Raw genomic sequence first — 18,709 nt, forward strand, 5'->3', positions numbered from 1 at the left:
AATTAACAACTGTGAATTCTAATTATTTATGATGATTTTGATTAACTATAAAATATTTATTTATATTAACTATAAACAACAGATTTTCATCGTTTATTTTTTTCTGTAACGTGTTAGCCCGGTCTCCTTTAGTCTATTATCTTACCTTGATCCAGCATCTGCTGCGAGTTGGCGCTAAATTCATCCATACAATCGAGCGATGCGATGGGAGCGCGACATCTGCGAAACAAACAGTTGACAAATATCATAAAGTCTATTCATTTCTTCAAAACTTTGACTATGTGAAGTGTTCGTTCTCTCTGTGCTTAGTGTTTTGTAAAAATGTCTATATGTAGTTTGAGATATATCTTGTGAAGTGTCTGTGTGTTATATTTTTTACTAGCGGACGCCCGTCTTCTTCGTGGAAATCGATGTAAACTTTCAACCCCTATGTCACCACCACTTTGGAGGTTGAATTAAAAAAAAATCTTGAATCATGTTATATTTCGTATATTTTTTATGATTTATGAACAAAATTTTAAAACTGCAACTCTAAAAATTAAGAACTTTCCATACAAGCTTTCAACCACTATTTCACCCTCTTGCAATTATATTTTAGGGTCAAAAAGTACCCTATGTTTTGGCTCCAAGGTCCCATTTACCGTTATATACCTACCAAAATTCATCAGTTCAGCCGTTAAGCTGTGAAAAGGTAACAGACAGATAGACTTACTTTCGCATTTATAATATTAGATTACAATATTTATAATTTTGACCAGTTAACATAAGTCTATACATATTACAGTTATGTTAACTGGTCTAAATTATAAATATTGTAGTTTACTTGAGATTTCAACCAGACTCTCTGAGCGTTTTTAATATATTTTTTTCATAATATTTCATAATGACTACTAGTTCTTTTTTTGTAACCTCTTTACTGTACAAACTTAAACTGTATTTTATTGAATTAATATTTATAAAATCTAGCCAAGACCAACGGTTTTATTGTTGACAGCGCTGTCGTGTTATTTTCAAAATTCATTTATTTCCATTAGGCTTTGTTTTAGTTTTAACTTTTCAAACATTTTGATTGTAAAGACTCTACCACTGTCTCAAAAAGCAGCTTTAATTTATATTAGAGTAAGATGCCAGAGCGATCTGACACATTTTACTTTCACACAGATGAAACCTTAGGTTTTTAATAACGAATCATGTGCTTTGAATACTTGAGTTTTTGTGGAGACTTGGTCTGTGACACCTGGAGATGTGAGAAAGCTAATTAATAGAAAATTGCTACTCGACTACTCAAAGTTGCTTGAAACGATTTAGATAATTATTTTTTGTTTGTGATGGTACGACAGGGGGCTATTGTACAAAAAAAAAGAATTATCCAAATAGGTTCAGGCATTTTCGAGTATTTGCGTGACTTAAATTCAACTTTCTTGTAGTTACCTGCCCAGATGTCACAGAGCAAATCTCACCGATATACAAAGCACATGATATCATATTGAAAACCTAAGGTTTCATCTGTGTGAAACTATAATATGTTAGATCACTTTGGGATCTTGGTCTATTTAGTTTATTTATTTATTAATATTTTAATGCACAGAAAACAATTACAAAGAAAATAATAAAAGGTAAAAACTCTACCAAGAAGAGCCAGCATATACTCAACGGTAGCTGACTGACTTTAAAAACTTCTGACTTTAAAAAAGTCAGTAGGGGCTGCAAAAATTGTACAGTCAAATTGTAAATCATCTGAAATAAAACTATAAATTCAGATGTTGCTGTTTAACTTAGCTGTTTGTTAATAAATTATATTATATGCTTAGATTTCTTGCAAATAGTAGTAGTAATAATCGATCCAATTTATTCATACTAATTATTCTTTCTTTAATCAATAACAAAGTTATAAATCTTAAAACACTCTTGGTTATTAGAAGTTTTCTAGCTAGTCTATGTTTCTAAAGATGCTGTCTAATATAAAGGATCTAAATCACTAATCCCTTTTCAAAAATGTTAGTGTTTATCAAATTAAACTGTATGAATTTCCTTCGTTATGATTTAACTACATTTCTATAGAAAATTGTCTAAACCTACAATCTACGTTTTATTGATAACTACATCTAATTCTGTGGTCTTACTAGTTTAGAATTTTACTAATTATACAAATTTTCTAAGTTAGATGTTATCTAATAATGTTTTTTACATGTAACTAAAAATGAATATTCAATAGGTACTGTTTGAATTAATTACTTATTGACTTTTATGTATGGTAACTAACTACAAGTATTCATCTAATATACCTACTAAATGTAAATGAAAACCTTAATTAATTAAGTATTCTTGAAAGCAGATGTTGCTTTTAACTTAAAATGTTAATAAATTATTGTTAAATATTGGAATTTATTTAATATTTATTCTCTCTCCTATAAAGGAGGGAAGCCTGGCTTTAAAGTGGGCTGTTAATATAGGCTAATAATAATAGTAATTGATAAGTATCTGCATGTCAATTTACAACATTGAGATTGTCATAAAAGGTCGCCGATAGTTGTAATAAATAAGTATATGGAATACAGAATAATTTCTAAAATTATTTTTATTTCTATAATTAGCTGATTGCAGCGTATAAGTAACTTTATTTTATTATTTCGCTACAATGCAGGTATTTATTATCTTGGAGGTATTTTGTTAACTTGCCCTTTTTATATAAAGCAATATACTTTTAAATACGTATTATATTTTCAAAATATCCAATTTTTTAGGCCAGCACATATTTACCATGGTAATATAAACATAACAAATGTTACTATATACTGAGTGTTAGAAACAAAATGTACCTACTCTAAATTCTAATTTAGAAGAGTTCGATGTTTTTACACAAATTCCTAAGAGTTCTAAGTTGCACTTAGATCAGGTACTTAGATACGAAGCGGTACTTGTGGTTCTACAAAGAGTGATGTAATATAGCAAGGAAAAGGATATTAAGAAACATGAGGCTGTGATAAGCGACAATGAGGTTTTCTGATACCATACCTGGCATATTGTAGTCGTCGCAGTCAGCATGAGGCAAGCCAAGCGTCGTACAAAATGTCGGCGGTATCTTAAGCTGTTTTGTATGTACTCGTAAGGCTATGGTCGGATACATGAAAACTGTTAATTTTACTTGTGCTTTCTGGCTTTCTGCTTTTAGCGACACACATCCAAGAATCTTCTGTGCAAAGTTTTTTTATTGATCTGACCAAAGCTTTAGATGTTCAACAATACTTAACAACAACGCCGCTAAAGATACATCGCCTTCTTGGTGCCTACTCGCATGCGTCGGTCCCTGTGCGCAATGCAGCGAAGTGCTCAGCTTTACTCACCGCTGGGGGAAGACATATAGGTATGGCGCATCGGGACTGCAGTCTAATGAAGGTCATGGGACGTGTGGATATACCGTATTGGCTATCGTGCAATTGCGCAGCAGCTTGAGTCGCAATACACAATCGATTTCATTAAATATTAAACAGTTTGACTCCTTGTAAGTACCAGAGTTGGAATCGATTGCGCAACGACTGTCGGAGGTACGTCTTCTCCCCAGACGGCGCGGCGCAAGGGTCCGCAAGGGTCCAGTTACCGGTATATGGTGGGCATGGGATTGGAGTCGACGCTGACGGAGTCGGGCGGGCCGAGCGGCGTGTGCGGCGTGCAGCGGCTGACCGTTGATTCGCTGCGCGACATGATGCCGTCTTTCCCGCCGCCCTCCCGTCCCTGCATCTCGAGCCGCCTCATTCTGCTCCTACGCTTAGCAACAGCATCTTAACTCCCTACAAATATCTTATCTGTAATGAAACGTACACTTCCACTGCCGAAGGAAAGGATATTGCGGGTTAAGTTTTAACACTCAAGGACATAAACATAGAAAAGCATGCATGCCCTAATCGCTAACATCTAGTCCTCTATTTCGAGTGGTCGACTTCAGAAGAAACATCTAAGCACTATCGCGATATACTGAAGGTAACGGTGATTAAACGGCGAGTGGGGCACTCACCAGGCTGGTGGTACTGTCTAATTGTTAAAATGTGTGGCGCTGACGTGGAGGTTTCTGCTGCGAAATCGGATACTGTGTCGTAACGCGGAGAGCGTGGCCTAGGGGTTGGAACAAAGGGCTGCGCGCGCCGCTTCCCCGCGCATGCGGCTCGCGCTCTACCGATCTGATCTATTTCTAGACCTACCAGGTACTGTGTCGATTACAAAATGTCTGGATATGATTGATTTTAATGTTGAAATACGGTGATAACCGTTCCCGCCCAATTCAACAAAAAAAAAAAGTTCACAATTTTCCTTATAAACTCAATGATTTTTTTCTTTGTTTTGATAAAAACAAAAAAAAAACACTACTTTGTGAGTAGTCTCGTTTGAAATTAGCGCCATCTTTACTTGTTTCGAACGAGACAAATGTATTACCTGTCTCACGTTCCGAACGTCACACTCCATGAAAATATTTTCTACGGAATAATGTGGATCGGCCCTAAATTAGTTGAAATTGGAAAACGGCTAAAGTTGCAATCAGTTGATATGCAACTGTGCTCCGTTAAGCATCAAAGCTCGTACAATCCTTACATTAAATTTTCCCACAGCGTAATTGTTTAAATAAGATAATTTAAGTATTTTAATTTTAGTGTATGATTTAAATAATATTGTTTAACATTGTTTTTTACTGTTTTAGGCCTTTCGGTATCGGTGACTTATTTAATTTTTTAATGTGGCGTCATTCAAAGAATTCTACTTGTTGATTCCTAACCGGCTTACATCAAATCAACTTGAACCTTATTACCAGAGTTTTGGGAGTTTCTCACGATCAGTTTGTGTAAATCGGTGTGTTGCAATAATATAAACTTCCTGGATTTAGTGCGTGCGTGCATTTCCTGGGTGCGTATTTAGTGTAATGATATGTTTTTTTTGTTTTATTTTATGATTTACTATTCTTAGCTTATTTTTAGGTGTTTGTAATTATTTGCGTGTGTGTCTATCAATCGGCATTGGGCCAGCGTGGTGGACTATTGACCTAACCCCTCTCATTCTGAGAGGAGACTCGAGCTCACCAGTGAGCCGAATATGGGTTGATAACGAAAATGAGGCATATATGGCTATCATACGAGGTTGAAAAAGCACCTAATCTGTATATATCCTATCCTTATAATATTTTAAACGCGAACGTTTGTATTGGATGTTTGTTTAAGTGTTTGTCACTCTTTAGCGCCGCTACTACTGAACGGATTTGGCTGAAATTTGGAATTGAAATAGATTTTACTCTGGATTACATACAACACAAAGGCTTTTCATCTCGGAACAATACACGCGCGGACGAAATCGCGGGCGTTCGCTAGTGGACGCCCGCGACTTCTTACTCGTGAAATTTATTTTTTTGCAAATCCCGCAGGAACCTTGGACTTTTCTGGGATAAAAATTATCCTATGTCCTTCAAGGTCCAATTTATTTTTATACCAAATTTCATCTAAATCGGTTAAGCGGTATGGCCGTGCAAAAGTAACAGAAGGGCAGACAGACAGACTTACTTTCGAATTTATAATATTAGTATGGGTATAGCCATGTATTTAATCATCATCATCATCATCATTATCATCATCATCATCAACATCATCATCATCATCATCATCAACCCATATTCAGCTCACTGCTGAGCTCGAGTCTCTTCTATAAATGCACACAACTGAAAAGTTGGAGGTGCATGCCCCGGACCGGATTCGAACCCACACCTTCTGTAATCGGAGGCAGCGGTCATATCCACTGGGCTATCAAAATGAAATCAAAAATCATTTATTTCAAGTAGGCTCAGTTTACAAGCACTTTTGACACGTCAGTTGACTATTTGTAAAGATTCTACCACCGGTTCGGAAGGAAGGTTCTGCTGAGAAGATACCGGCAAGAAACTCAACAGTTGCTCTTTTGAAAAAGTCATACAGTATTATAATTTACAATTGATAACAATTACTGTTTAGATTTCTTATAGTTTTACTTCCTGTGTGAAGGTGGAAGCTGATCCAACGGGCTCCAAGCATCTTTATCATTAAGGAACTCATTAATGTTGTAGTACGCACGACTAAGTAAATGTTTTTTAACACATTGCTTAAAGCTATGCATTGGCATGTCCATCACAGTCTTGGGGATCTTATTATAGAAGAGTACACCCAAACCTACAAAAGATTTTTTTACTCTTTGGAGACGATATGCAGAAATAACTAACTTATGCCCGTGTCTAGTAAGACGTGGGTTTAAATCTCCTTTTCGTTTGTACAAATTAATATTTTGTCTTACATAAACTATACTGTTATATATATATTGACAGGCTACTGTTAGTATATCACAGCTCTTATATTGTGTTGTAGTTATGTATTGAATAGGAATCTTAAATTACAGCTACGAGAACCTACAATAAACTTTGCCAAATAGACATAAAATCGTAATTTAATCCAATAAGTTACAATTACTAGAAAATACGTCATAGGTCTTTACCGTGAATCAAATTACAAAAGCATTGCAACTTAGGTCGGTACATTACTATCAGCACGGCTATTCTCTGACGATGTTTTGTTTAACAAGTTCACTGCGGTACGGGGTCAATTGACCTCGTATGTCTAGCGTGTTCAAAAGTTACGAGGTAGATGGACCTCGTACCGCGCCAGAGGAAAGTACAGAAAAATCAGTGCACAGCGAAAGTGTTAACTCACATGTCCGAGTTTCGAATTCACCGCTATCTTTCTTATTCTATAGGATCGTGTTCAGGGGTGTAGTTACCGCCGTATCAGCCGTATCAATGACTAGCAAACGCTGCGCGGTTTCATCCGCGTGGTTCCCGTTCCCGTAGGAATATGGGGATAATATATAACCTATAGAATTCCTCAATCTATGGGCTAACTAACAATGAAAGAAATTTCAAATCGGACCAGTAGTTCCTGAGATTAGCGCGTTCGCTAATCTCAGGAACTACTGGCGGCGTCAGCTAGTACTTAATTTGCATTATTATTTCTTAAGATGTTTTCATTTTCAATTTATGTATAGATGTGAAATAAAAATAATAGAGACTAAAGAAAATGGTTGCGGCGTTCATCGTTCTAGAAATCAAGATTGAATACATAAATCATTTATTTATAGAGCCGGGTCTGAGTTAAGCCTTGTCTATTCAAAGGTCACGTTTATTTTTGGTCTGTTACAGAAGGGATCCATTTTACTACACGTGTTGGAACATTGAAGGTTTTAGTCTTCCCGTAGGCTATAGACCCGCAGATTTAATTGTGTAGTTGAACTATTCAATAAAAACAAAAAAACTGTGTTGTAGGCAAAACTGAGAACTGTATTCACAATGAAAATCAAAATTCATGTATTTCGGTAGGCCTATTTTACAAGCACTTTTGAAACGTCAAGTTTGACTATTTGTGAAAAACTCTATCAACGGTTCGGATGGCAGGTTCTGCTGAAAAGCCGGCAAAAAACTCAACAGTTGCTCTTTTGAAAAAATCATACAATATTGAAATTTATTTTAGTTTTACTTCCTGTATTAAGATAAAAGCTGATCCAATGGCATTAAAGCAACTCATCAAAGTGTAGTAACCTCGATTTTACTAGGAGTATGTATGAGCTGTAGCATGGTGCGGGTGACATTTGCCTTAGACGTTCATAACACGTACTATTACTGTGAATCGCGGCAAACTTTCAAGAGTGAAATTGTGCGCTGTAGCATGGTGCGGGTGACATTTGCCTTAGACGATCATAACACGTACTATTAACGTGAATTGCGGCAAACTTTCAAGAGTGAAACGAACTTTCAACCGCACCATGCTACATCGCACGAGCTGTAAGTAAATGTTTTAACACATTGCTTAAACTTATGTAGGTATTGGCAGGTCCATAACTGCCTTGGAGACCAACATTAAGCATCCATCCAACACACCCAACCCTACGGCATTTGTTAACTCTATATAGACGAGATTTGAGATTTCTATTAGATAAAACTGTACAGTAAAAACTGCGCTGTCAAAACTGAGGAACGTCTGTAGTCAGCCTTATTATGAAAGAAGGCTTAGATTGTTATTAAATCAAGATACAGCTAGAGTTACGAGCGACGAGAGACGCGCGGCGCGATACCTATTGAATATTTGCAAAAAAGGTATTTATTTAATTTATTTATTCATTCGGAAGCCAAAGTTGCATTTCGTGCGAACAGATATACTTACTATAATTGTACTTGTGTTGATAGTGCTCAATAAATTAACCATTTAAAACTGAACTATCATTCGACGAATAAAAAAAAAACAATAATAAATATAAAAAAACCCAATTTTACAACCAATAGTTAGTAAAAGATTTAAATTTTAACAATAAATGAGTAAAAACACTTTTTTATAAAAAACAGTTACAGTTCCTTTTCAAGTTATTTGATAGAGTTACTAATATTTAAAAGAGGTAAAGTTTGTGGATCTACTGAACCCATTTCGAGAATTCCTTCACTATTAAAAGCCACGGTATTTTTGAGTATCATAGGCTATATTTTATCTCCGTTTTCTTATGGAAACGGGAAATAATCGGTGCAACAGCGGGGCGTTGGCTTGTCATTATATATATATATATATATATATATATATTTTTGCCATTTGCTATTAGTAAAACAGCTTTGTGTAATTTATATACTTGTAGGGGATTATGTTATAAACAATGTTAATTTACTGTAATTAAGCGTCTGGTTATTAATTATTATTTATTTAATCACACTTATAGAGGCGAAAGTTTATGTGTGTATAAGTGTGAAAGTGTGTAAGTATGTTTGTTTCTCTTTTACGCTGCGGCTACTGAAGCGATTTAGCTGAAATTTGGAATGGAAATAGATGTTACTCTGGACTAACACATAGGCTACTATTCATCCCGGCTCCCGCGGGATTTGTGAAAATTGAATTCCAGTCTATAAATATTGTCTATAATTACTGAAACATCTTTAGATATCGTGAGTTTTAATTTAGACTGTACAGTTGTTGTTGCTTCGCGATTGGAACCATTTGTTGTTGTTTGTATCAGTTTTACAGTGACTCGAAAATTAATTAAATTAAATGGATAACTACTATCTGAATAGATATAATAATATTATAAAGAAAGAAGTAAAGTTTGTTGTGTTCTAGGGGGTAATCTCTTGATTTACTAAACCGACTACTGAAAATTCTTTTACCAATAGAAAGCCACGGTATTTCTGAGTGTTATAGGCTACTAGCGGACGCCCGCGACTTCGTTCGCGTGGAATTTAGTTTTCACAAATCCCTTGGGAACCATGGATATTTCCGGAATAAAAAGTAGCCTATATGTTAATCCAGGCTATAATATATCTTAATACCAAATTTCAGCTAATTCGGTTCAGTAGTCGAGGCATGAAAGAGTAACAAACATTCATATCATCAAAATCATCCGTTTTCGCAAATCTCGGGAAACCATTGATTTTTTCGGGATAAAAAGTAAAGCCTATGTTTCAATCCAGAGTAAAATCTATTTCCGTTCCAAATTTCAGCCAAATCGCTTCAGTAGTAGCGGCGTTAAAGAGTAACAAACATCCAAACATCCATACAAACTTTCGCGTTTATAATATAAGTAGGATATTTTAACCCTGTATTCTTACGGGAATGGGAACTACGCGGGTTAGACCGCGGGGCTAGTGACCAAATAATTTTTTTTTGAAAAAATAAATAAAAAAAAAAAACATGTCTCCCACTTACCATGAAACTGCAGTTAGTAGCAGCGCTGGTTTTCAGTGGGAGCCTCCAAAAGGGATATATCACGGTATATAATACAAAAGCAAACAAAACAACATAGATACTGAACCATGACATTCTAATATTGCGGTTATGCGGTTACTGTTATGAGAATTCTAACTGTAAAATTTAAACGTTTCACCCCTTTGTAAAATTGTCTTTGTTAAATCATCAATGACAATGAAACCGCTTTGTGTATCCATGCGCTAAGATTTAATTGCCAGTGTTTTCTAATAAAAATCTGTAAATCGTTCTATCGTCAATTAATTATTTTATATTTGTCGGTACATTTGTGCACTTATTTCAATCGCCAATCACTTTCAAATTCAATTTCAAATCGGACCAGTAGTTACTGAGATTAGCGCGTTCAATCAAATAAACAAACAAACAAACAAACTCTTCAGCTTTATAATATTAGTATAGATTACTAAAATATATTGTATAAATATCATATTAATATTCCTATACTATGTAATAACAAATTAACATTGTAAAGAATGATGATTTGACAGCTACTGTTGAGTTAGCCATATAGTATAGCCAGTTCTTCTCAGCAGAACCTGTCCTCTGAACCGGTGGTAGGGCTTTTACGAATAGTCTAAGTTGACGTTTCAAAAGTGTTAGTAAATTAAGCTTATTTGAAATAAAAGATTTGATGGCCTCCGTGGCGCAGTGGTATGCGCGGTGGATTTACAAGACGGAGGTCCTGGGTTCGAACCCCGGCTGGGCAGATTGAGACTTTCTTAATTTGTCCAGGTCTGGCTGGTGGGAGGCTTCGGCCGTGGCTAGTTACCACCCTACCGGCAAAGACGTACCGCCAAGTGATTTAGCGTTTCGGTACGATGCCGTGTAGAAACCGAAAGGGGGGTGGATTTTCATCGTCCTCCTAAAAAGTTAGCCCGCTTCCATCTTAGACTGCATCATCACTTACCATCAGGTGAGATTGTAGTCAAGGGCTAACTTGTAAAAGAATAAAAAAAAAAAAAGATGTCATGAGGTTCAGGCACACAGTTATAGCAAGTCAAGTAAAGTGTAGGGTTAGAATGTTAGTAATTTCAATAAATTGTACAAAGGACTTCGAATAAGTTCTCGCCTAGCTAGCTGTAATCGCCTATGGGGAAGTTCTACCCCACCCGCAGTATTCACCGGATATCTCTCTTTTCAATAAATATATATTCCAGTCGAGTCCAGCATATCTGGCAAAGCAGCCCTCCATTGAAATGAAGATACACAAAAGTGGGTTGATTCGTAGAAACTCAAATGATGAATAGGTTTTTTTGACCTGATTTTCCTATACCTCTCGAAATAATATCTTAGCTTTTAAATAAAGCATTTGTTTTATTAAAACAGTGGGAACTTATTCAAGGTCTAATATATTCAATATCCTTCGGCAAAAACATTTACTCTAAAATTTGTCAATAATATTGACAATATCATACAATATTGTCAATGTTGTGCAGGTTTCCTAAGTTTATTATATTCAATTGATAATGTTTACGTAAAATTCCCAAACTTATTTATCGTTTTCCAAAATACTAAAATGTCTTCCCAAATCATATAAATAATTGTATACTTAGTTAAATAGATATAAGTATATGAAATAGTATGTATCGAGAAGTAACAATAACGTATTCTATTTATGTATCGCTTTGGTTCCATATAAATGAAAAGGTTAAAGGTATATTCATTTATTCAGAACCGTACACGTAAATAGCATCCAACAACTACCCCCGCAGTGTGTGGGAGTGCATCACGTCAAGGACCGCGCCCTAGCATCCTCATATTAATATGAGGATGTTAATATTCAAAATACATTTAATAAAAACTTGAAAAAAAAAAATACTTACACATTAAATATAATTATATCATTGCATTAAATTTTAATTATTATTAATTATTTAATATCTACTATACTTATAATAAATCTGTAAAGAGGTCAATTCTGTAAATGAAATAAAATAATTAGCAGGGGGTGATTAGTTATCGAGCCGTGATAGCCCAGTGGATATGACCTCTGCCTCCGATTCCAGGGGGTGTGGGCTCGAATCCGGTCCGGGACTTGCACCTCCAACTTTTCAGTTGAGCGCATTTTATGAAATTGAATATCACGTGTCTCAAACGGTGAAGGAAAACATCGTGAGGAAACCTGCATGCCAGAGAATTTTCTTAATTCTCTGCGTGTGTGAAGTCTGCCAACCCGCGATGGGCCAGCGTGGTCGACTAAGGCCTAACCCCTCTCATCCTGAGAGGAGACTCGAGCTCAGCAGTGAGCCTAATATGGATTGATAACGAACGATTAGTTATCGATAATGATGCCAAAAATGCAATCAGTAAAATTTTTGTCTGTCTGGCTGTCTGTATGTTCGTAATAGAAACAAAAAACTACTCGACGGATTTTAATGAAACTTGGTACAATTATTCTTCAGTCTCCTGGGCGGGTTATATATAGTCTACTTTTCATCACGCTCCGATCAATAGGAGCAGAGCAGTGAAGCTAATGTTGAAAAAACGGGAGAAGTTATTCCATTTTTACAGCGATACCTACTACTGCAAGGGTTGGATTAAAGAGGATTAAGGGCGGACGAAATCGCGGGCGTCCGCTCGTACAAAATAAAACGATTTTCCGTTGAGCCATTTTCATCCAACCCGTGTTATAAACTTTAATTTGATGTTATATCATTGGTTCAGGGATTTACAGGGGTAGGTGCATGTCATGATGTCTTATGCATCGCTTCAAGCTGTCGAATTTTCATCGCTCCGCGTATCGTTTGCACTTTATTACGTAATAAGGGGCACACATTTCGGGGTATAAATGTGCCTTGTCAACTTCATAACAGAATGAAACCTTAAGAAACAATGGCTTATTCAAATGATTTTTGGGGGAAAAATAAAATGGAAACATTTTAATTACTTTTTTTGTTTTGTTTTGAAATTATTTTGTAGTTCTTCTTCGAAGTCGAGTCTAAAGAAACAATTCAAAGAACAATACCACAAGTTAACTTTATTATTACCCGACTACGGCGAAGCCAAAAGGAAGGGTAATGATTTTGGCAGTCTATGTATGTATGTATGTATGTATGTATGTATGTATGTATGTATGTATGTATGTATGTATGTATGTATGTATGTATGTATGTATGTATGTATGTATGTATGTATGTATGTATGTATGTATGTATGTATGTATGTATGTATGTATGTATGTATGTATGTATGTATGTATGTATGTATGTATGTATGTATGCATGTATGTATGTATGTATGTATGTATGGATGCATGGATGTATGTATGTATGTATGTATTTCTCTCATTTTTGTTCCTATGCATTTATCTATTTCAATCTGAAATGTTTTCTTGTTTCGTTCTTTTTAGTAGTCGTCGTTATGTAGTCGGGTTATAGGTTTTAAACATTATTTTTTATTTAGATAAACAATAACATGTCAGCCGCTGTGTGATTCTGAGCTTCCTTATGAGGCCCATAGTTAGCGATTTATGTATTAGGATGTAAATTATTTGTATGTATGTGTATTACTAATACTATGGTTATTTTTGTTTTACGACTGCTGATGTCCTTAACTGTTGTTAATGTTTTCCTAAACCGAAGGTTGCCTGGAAGAAACCGCTACTAAGCGATAAGGCCGCCTTTTGTATGCTGATCTCTTCTTAATATGTTTTAATTTCACTTGTATTTGTCTTTGTGATGTGCAAATAAAGTATATCTATCTATCTATCTAATTGAAATTGGACCTACCTAACTGGAACATATGTCGCAGGGGTTCGCTGGATACTGGCTACTCAGAAATGTGATGTTTGGAAGTCCATACAAAAGGCCTTTACCCTGCAGTGGCCATCCATCGGCTGATGTGATGATGATGATTCATACAAATTTTTACATGAAGGACTTTCCATACAACCCATTCAACCACTATTTCGCCTCCATCTGATTTTATTTTCGCGACGAAAAGTAACTTCTAACCTTTTTCGTATTATGGTCACAAACACGGAATAATGAATTCTATGGAATTCGCTTCGGTCATATTTAGTTTTAAACACTCCGTGCCCGGGGGCGTGTAAATAGCGCACTAAAAAACTTCTTACATTATTGGAAATTATCATGTTGACTGAAAATAATAAATATGTTATACTTTAGTGTTGGAAAAAAGAACTTTATTGTCCTAATTTAGAGCTGAAAATTGTTTATTCTTTAAAATTACTTATTATTTTTTATAGACACAGATATACTTAAAGATTTCTTTCGTAAAAGTTCCATTTGCCACTGGTGATCTTTTGTTTTTCGAGAAAATTTAATTTATATTGAAAGAAAGGAGACTTAATAGAGCTCATGTATATAGTAAACTTTACTAATTAGCACTCAACTTGTTTATTTCAAGGCACTAACTAAAGTTTACTCTATGTAACCGTTATTAAAGTTCATTTTCTTTTATTACAAACACATAAGTGTTCGTCTTTATATATGAGGATACCCCTTGGTCCTTTATTTATTTTATTTTATTTATTTATTTAAATATAAATACACATTTTTTTTAACTTAACATGTAACGGTGTGACAAAAACTCGATTGAGTTAATGTAATGCAAAAGCGTTAGCTTTAAAAATCTCAAATCTTGCCAGTTTCATTTGAATTCATCCAGTATATTCAGCATGATGGCCGGTCAACAAATGAGTCAGGCAGACAGACAGACAAAAAATATTTTTGGCTTCAATATCAATTATACCACAAAAAACATATGTACAACATTATACTTCAATCTCTACAATTAAAATTTTCAAGATATTGTCAATGTGTACTGTGCACTTGGACCTGTTTGTTATAGTTTTATTAAAAGTAATAGATAGATTTATCATCATCATCATTATCAACCCATATTCGGCTCACTGCTGAGCTCGAGTCTCCTCTCAGAATGAGAGGGGTTAGGCCAATAGTCCACCACGCCGGCCCAATGCGGATTGGCAGACTTCACACACGCAGAGAATTAAGAAAGTTCCCTGGTATGCAGGTTTCCTCACGATGTTTTCCTTCACCGTTTGAGACACGTGATATTTAATTTCATAAAATGCACACAACTGAAAAGTTGGAGGTGCATGCCCCGTACCGGATTCGAACCCACACCTGTGTGGGCTGTCACGGCTCTCTATAGGTAGATTATGCAAATAATAATTAATATGTATATTGTTATGTATTTATCTTCACAATCACATATTATTTGTAATATTGTCATTAGATGATACAAAAATATCACGTTTTAAATACAACCAGCGCTAGCTACGAGTAGTTACGCTTCGAAAAACTTATGAGTATGCTTTAAATATAAGGGGACAGGTTCTAGTGGTAATTAAATTTTTCACTAATAAGTATAAACTAACGTCGCATGTGTATGTGTTATTTACTGATCGTTTTGATGTCGGTGCCCATCCAAGTATTATCATATAGTTTTGTGTGATATAAGTAAGTACTTCTTTATCTACTGACACTTTATACTAAAATTATAAAGAGGTATAGTTTGTGTTGCTGTAGGGGTAACTGACTTAGCAAATTCTTTTACAACTAGAAAGTCTAAAAATAAAAATAATATAAGACTTAGTCTATCAATTTTTATTTATTACATTTATGTTGAAATTCTCAACTCTACCTAAAAGATTTTTCAATTAATATTTTAACTTAAGTCTCAACTTATTAGCCAGGTTTATTATTAGTCTCGCTAATAATAAACCTAATCAGGGTTCGAAAATCTCGGAAAGGGATTTGCCTGTATTACAATGTTGTGTACCTACCTATCCTATCGAATAATGGATCGATCGCTAGCTGTGGGCGTCAGTACTAGACCAGCTTGGTCCCAGAGCGATCTGACAGAGCTTTTTTTTATTCTTTACAAGTTTGAGTAGCCCTTGACTACAATCTCACCTGATGGTGAGTGATGATGCAGTCTAAGATGGAAGCGGGCTAACTCGTTAAGAGAAGGATGAAAATCCACACCCCTTTCGGTTTCTACACGGCATCGTATCGGAACGTTAAATCGCTTGGCGGTACATCTTTGCCGGTAGGGTGGTAACTAGCTACGGCCTCCCACCAGCCAGACATGGACCAATTAAGAAAATCTCAATCTGCCCAGCCGGGGATCGAACCCAGGACCTCCGTGTAAATCCACCGCGCAAACCACTGCGCCACGGAGGCCGTCAGCATATTTTGATAAAGATGAAACCTTGGATTTTCAGTAGCGCCCCATATGTGCTTTGAATTCTCTGCGCCCCATATGTGCTTTGAATTCTCTGCGTCTTTGTAGAGACTAGCTCTGTGACACCTGGGCAGGTACCAGGTGATAAAGGTAACTAAAACATTTGTTAAGTAGCTTAAGTTCACATGGCTGATTTATATATATATATTGAAGAATACTATTCTGAACTAGTATCAAAATTGTCAAATACTTTTCATTGACCAAAACTTTAGTCCAGCCCAGCATCAAGTTCTGACATGACGATGATGATAATGGGATCACCTCAGATACACAGAAAAAAAAAAGAATTATCCAAATCGGTTTATAAATGGGTCTATAGTGTCTGACTAAACTTTTGGTGCCGTAAGAGCCGTGATAGCCAAGTGGATATGACTTCTGCCTCCGATTCTCGTGGGCGTAGGTTCGAATCCGGTCCGGGGCATGCACCTCTAACTTTTCAGTTATGTGCATTTTAAGAAATTAATTATCACGTGTCTCAAACGGTGAAGGAAAACATCGTGAGGAAACCTGCACATATGAGAATTTTCTTAATTCTCGTTCGTGTGTGTAGTCTGCCAATCCGCAAAGGAGACTCGAGCTCAGCAGAGAGCCGAATATGAGTGGATAATGATGATGATGATGAATCATGTCTGACTCTTTTAATACTGCTTCAGAATTACATTCTGATTCTGATTATTATGGCTGCTTTTTATATATATTATTTTTATATTTGAATATAAGCTATGTAATACTTTTTTTAGTTACCTTTCTTACCTGGTAGGTATCACAGAGCAAATTTCTACAAAGACGCAGGCATTCAAAGCACATGAAACACTGAAATCCTAAGGCTTCATGTTTGTAAAAATAAGCTACGTCAGATCGCGCTGCGATCTCACTCTTGCGCACGTGCCAATAGACACGACCAATCAACATAAGTTTTGAACGCGAACTGCTTGTGTCGACTCTCATTTGACATTGCGTTCGCCGTGCAATAACGTGGAGAATAGCCATCTCAGTCGTTTCCAAAGTAAATTTGTATACTCCCTCTCGCTTCTCCGTTAAATTTACTTTTATGTAAAATGTTCAGGCGAAGTGTTAGATCCGTAGAGAAAAATAATGTAACAGTAGTGCTCGCCAGTGTTACCAACCCTACTCTTTAAAAAAAAAACATACATACAGCCGAACGTAGAACCTCCTCCTTTTTGGAAGTCGGTTAAAAAGTAGATTTGCTGTTTTCACATTGATGTCCATGTTTTCTGTTTCATTCCTATTTTCACCAAACATTTTTTGTTAACTACGTAATAGATAAGGCAATTGAAAATGAAAGTGAAAAAAAATAATACTTTGATTGTTGTTATACAAAATAAAAAACAATAATAAAAAAATTCAATTCAACACCATTCGACCCCTCTCCCCCCTGCGGGACATTAGAGTGTCCAAGCAAACGTTGTTCAGGGTTCCAGAGTGAGGAACCTTCTCAAAATTCTCAAAATACGCGCCGTCTTAAGAATGCGGCCTTCTGAATCCGACCAGGCCCGCACCTGATCCGATAGTCGCAGCCTTGACCGGTACCACAGTAGATATAATGTAAGTTTAGTTCCCTCTGTCGCCCCATAGTACGCGCTCTCATTGAGTGGACGAGACCATCGCATGCGGCGCACTACACCACCGGTAGCGGGAACACTCACAGGAGCCCGCAGCCCCTCTTGCTCCAAGCTCTCCGGTAGCGGTACATCATCGACGTCCTGCTGGTGTTGTTGTTCTTGTTGTTGTTGCCGTCGTCGTGTGGTGATACCACGATGTTTTGTCCGTACTGGAGTGGGCGTCACATCCCCGCAGATGTTAGCGGGGTCTTAAATTCGTCCGACGACGACGGCGACGTCGACGTTGAAGTTATTGTTTCGTGCGCAGGTCCTGCTGCCAACTCGTCGCATATTTTCTTGATCTTGTATTCATTGTACTGTTTCTATTTGGACTGTTTGTTGCGTTAATATTTAAATTATTTGAATTTTATTTAGTAGTTTCAAAAAAATATGTCATTCTCGACGGATAGCAGGTGTCAATCACGCAATCAGCAAATATCAGCAAAAAAAAAACATGGAATAAGCCTTTTTTACTTTATATTAGTTGGTGTTTTTTAGTTGTTTGAGTTTGAGGTTGGCAACACTGGTGCTCGCGTTGTGTAGCTGTGACGTAGATTTTTAAAAATTTTGTTTTTGAGGTAAGTGTATGTTTTTATTAAATTGTTTTTGCGAGTATTAAAGAAAGACTTCCAAAAAGGAGGAGGTTCTACGTTCGGCTGTATGTATGTTTTTTTTTAATGTATGAACATGTGTAAATTTTTACTGAGTAATTTTCGAATTAGGTCCCATATAAATTTGGAAAAAAATCCAACATTATGGGTAGGAAAACAGTGGATGGTTGATTGTATACCTATTCACTGTAAAGTAAAACCACGCATAACTTTTTATAGGGTAGTCCAATTATATTATATACTGAGGCGCACAATAGTGTATATAATTGTATACAACTAAATGTTAACCGCACGGTAAACAGCAAGAGCGCAGACGTTGAAAGTTGAGTGTAATAATATCTAAATATTGTCTACAATGCCGTGTTGTGCGTTCAAGAAGTGTAAAAACTATAGTTTAAAGGTCAGGGAGTTACATACCCTATGTTAGTACATAAATATTACACTTATT

General features: G+C 36.0%; 1 protein-coding gene across 6 annotated transcripts in view; it reads right to left on the minus strand.

The window, feature by feature from the left end:
- Positions 1-18,709, minus strand: part of LOC112057664 (voltage-gated potassium channel subunit beta-2) — a 49,844-nt gene that overhangs the window by 16,577 nt on the left and 14,558 nt on the right. For 4 of the 6 annotated variants that reach the window (XM_024098158.2, XM_024098157.2, XM_024098156.2 and 1 more), the window contains exon 7: positions 146-219. In XM_024098158.2, coding sequence (XP_023953926.1) covers positions 146-219 — 74 coding nt within the window. Of the gene's footprint in view, positions 1-145; positions 220-3,598; positions 4,118-18,709 lie in introns of those variants that run through there. The other 2 variants (XM_024098159.2, XM_052890563.1) reach the window with 2 other exon arrangements.

The sequence above is a fragment of the Bicyclus anynana genome, chromosome Z (assembly GCF_947172395.1).
Source record: "Bicyclus anynana chromosome Z, ilBicAnyn1.1, whole genome shotgun sequence".
Classification (NCBI taxonomy): domain Eukaryota; kingdom Metazoa; phylum Arthropoda; class Insecta; order Lepidoptera; family Nymphalidae; genus Bicyclus; species Bicyclus anynana.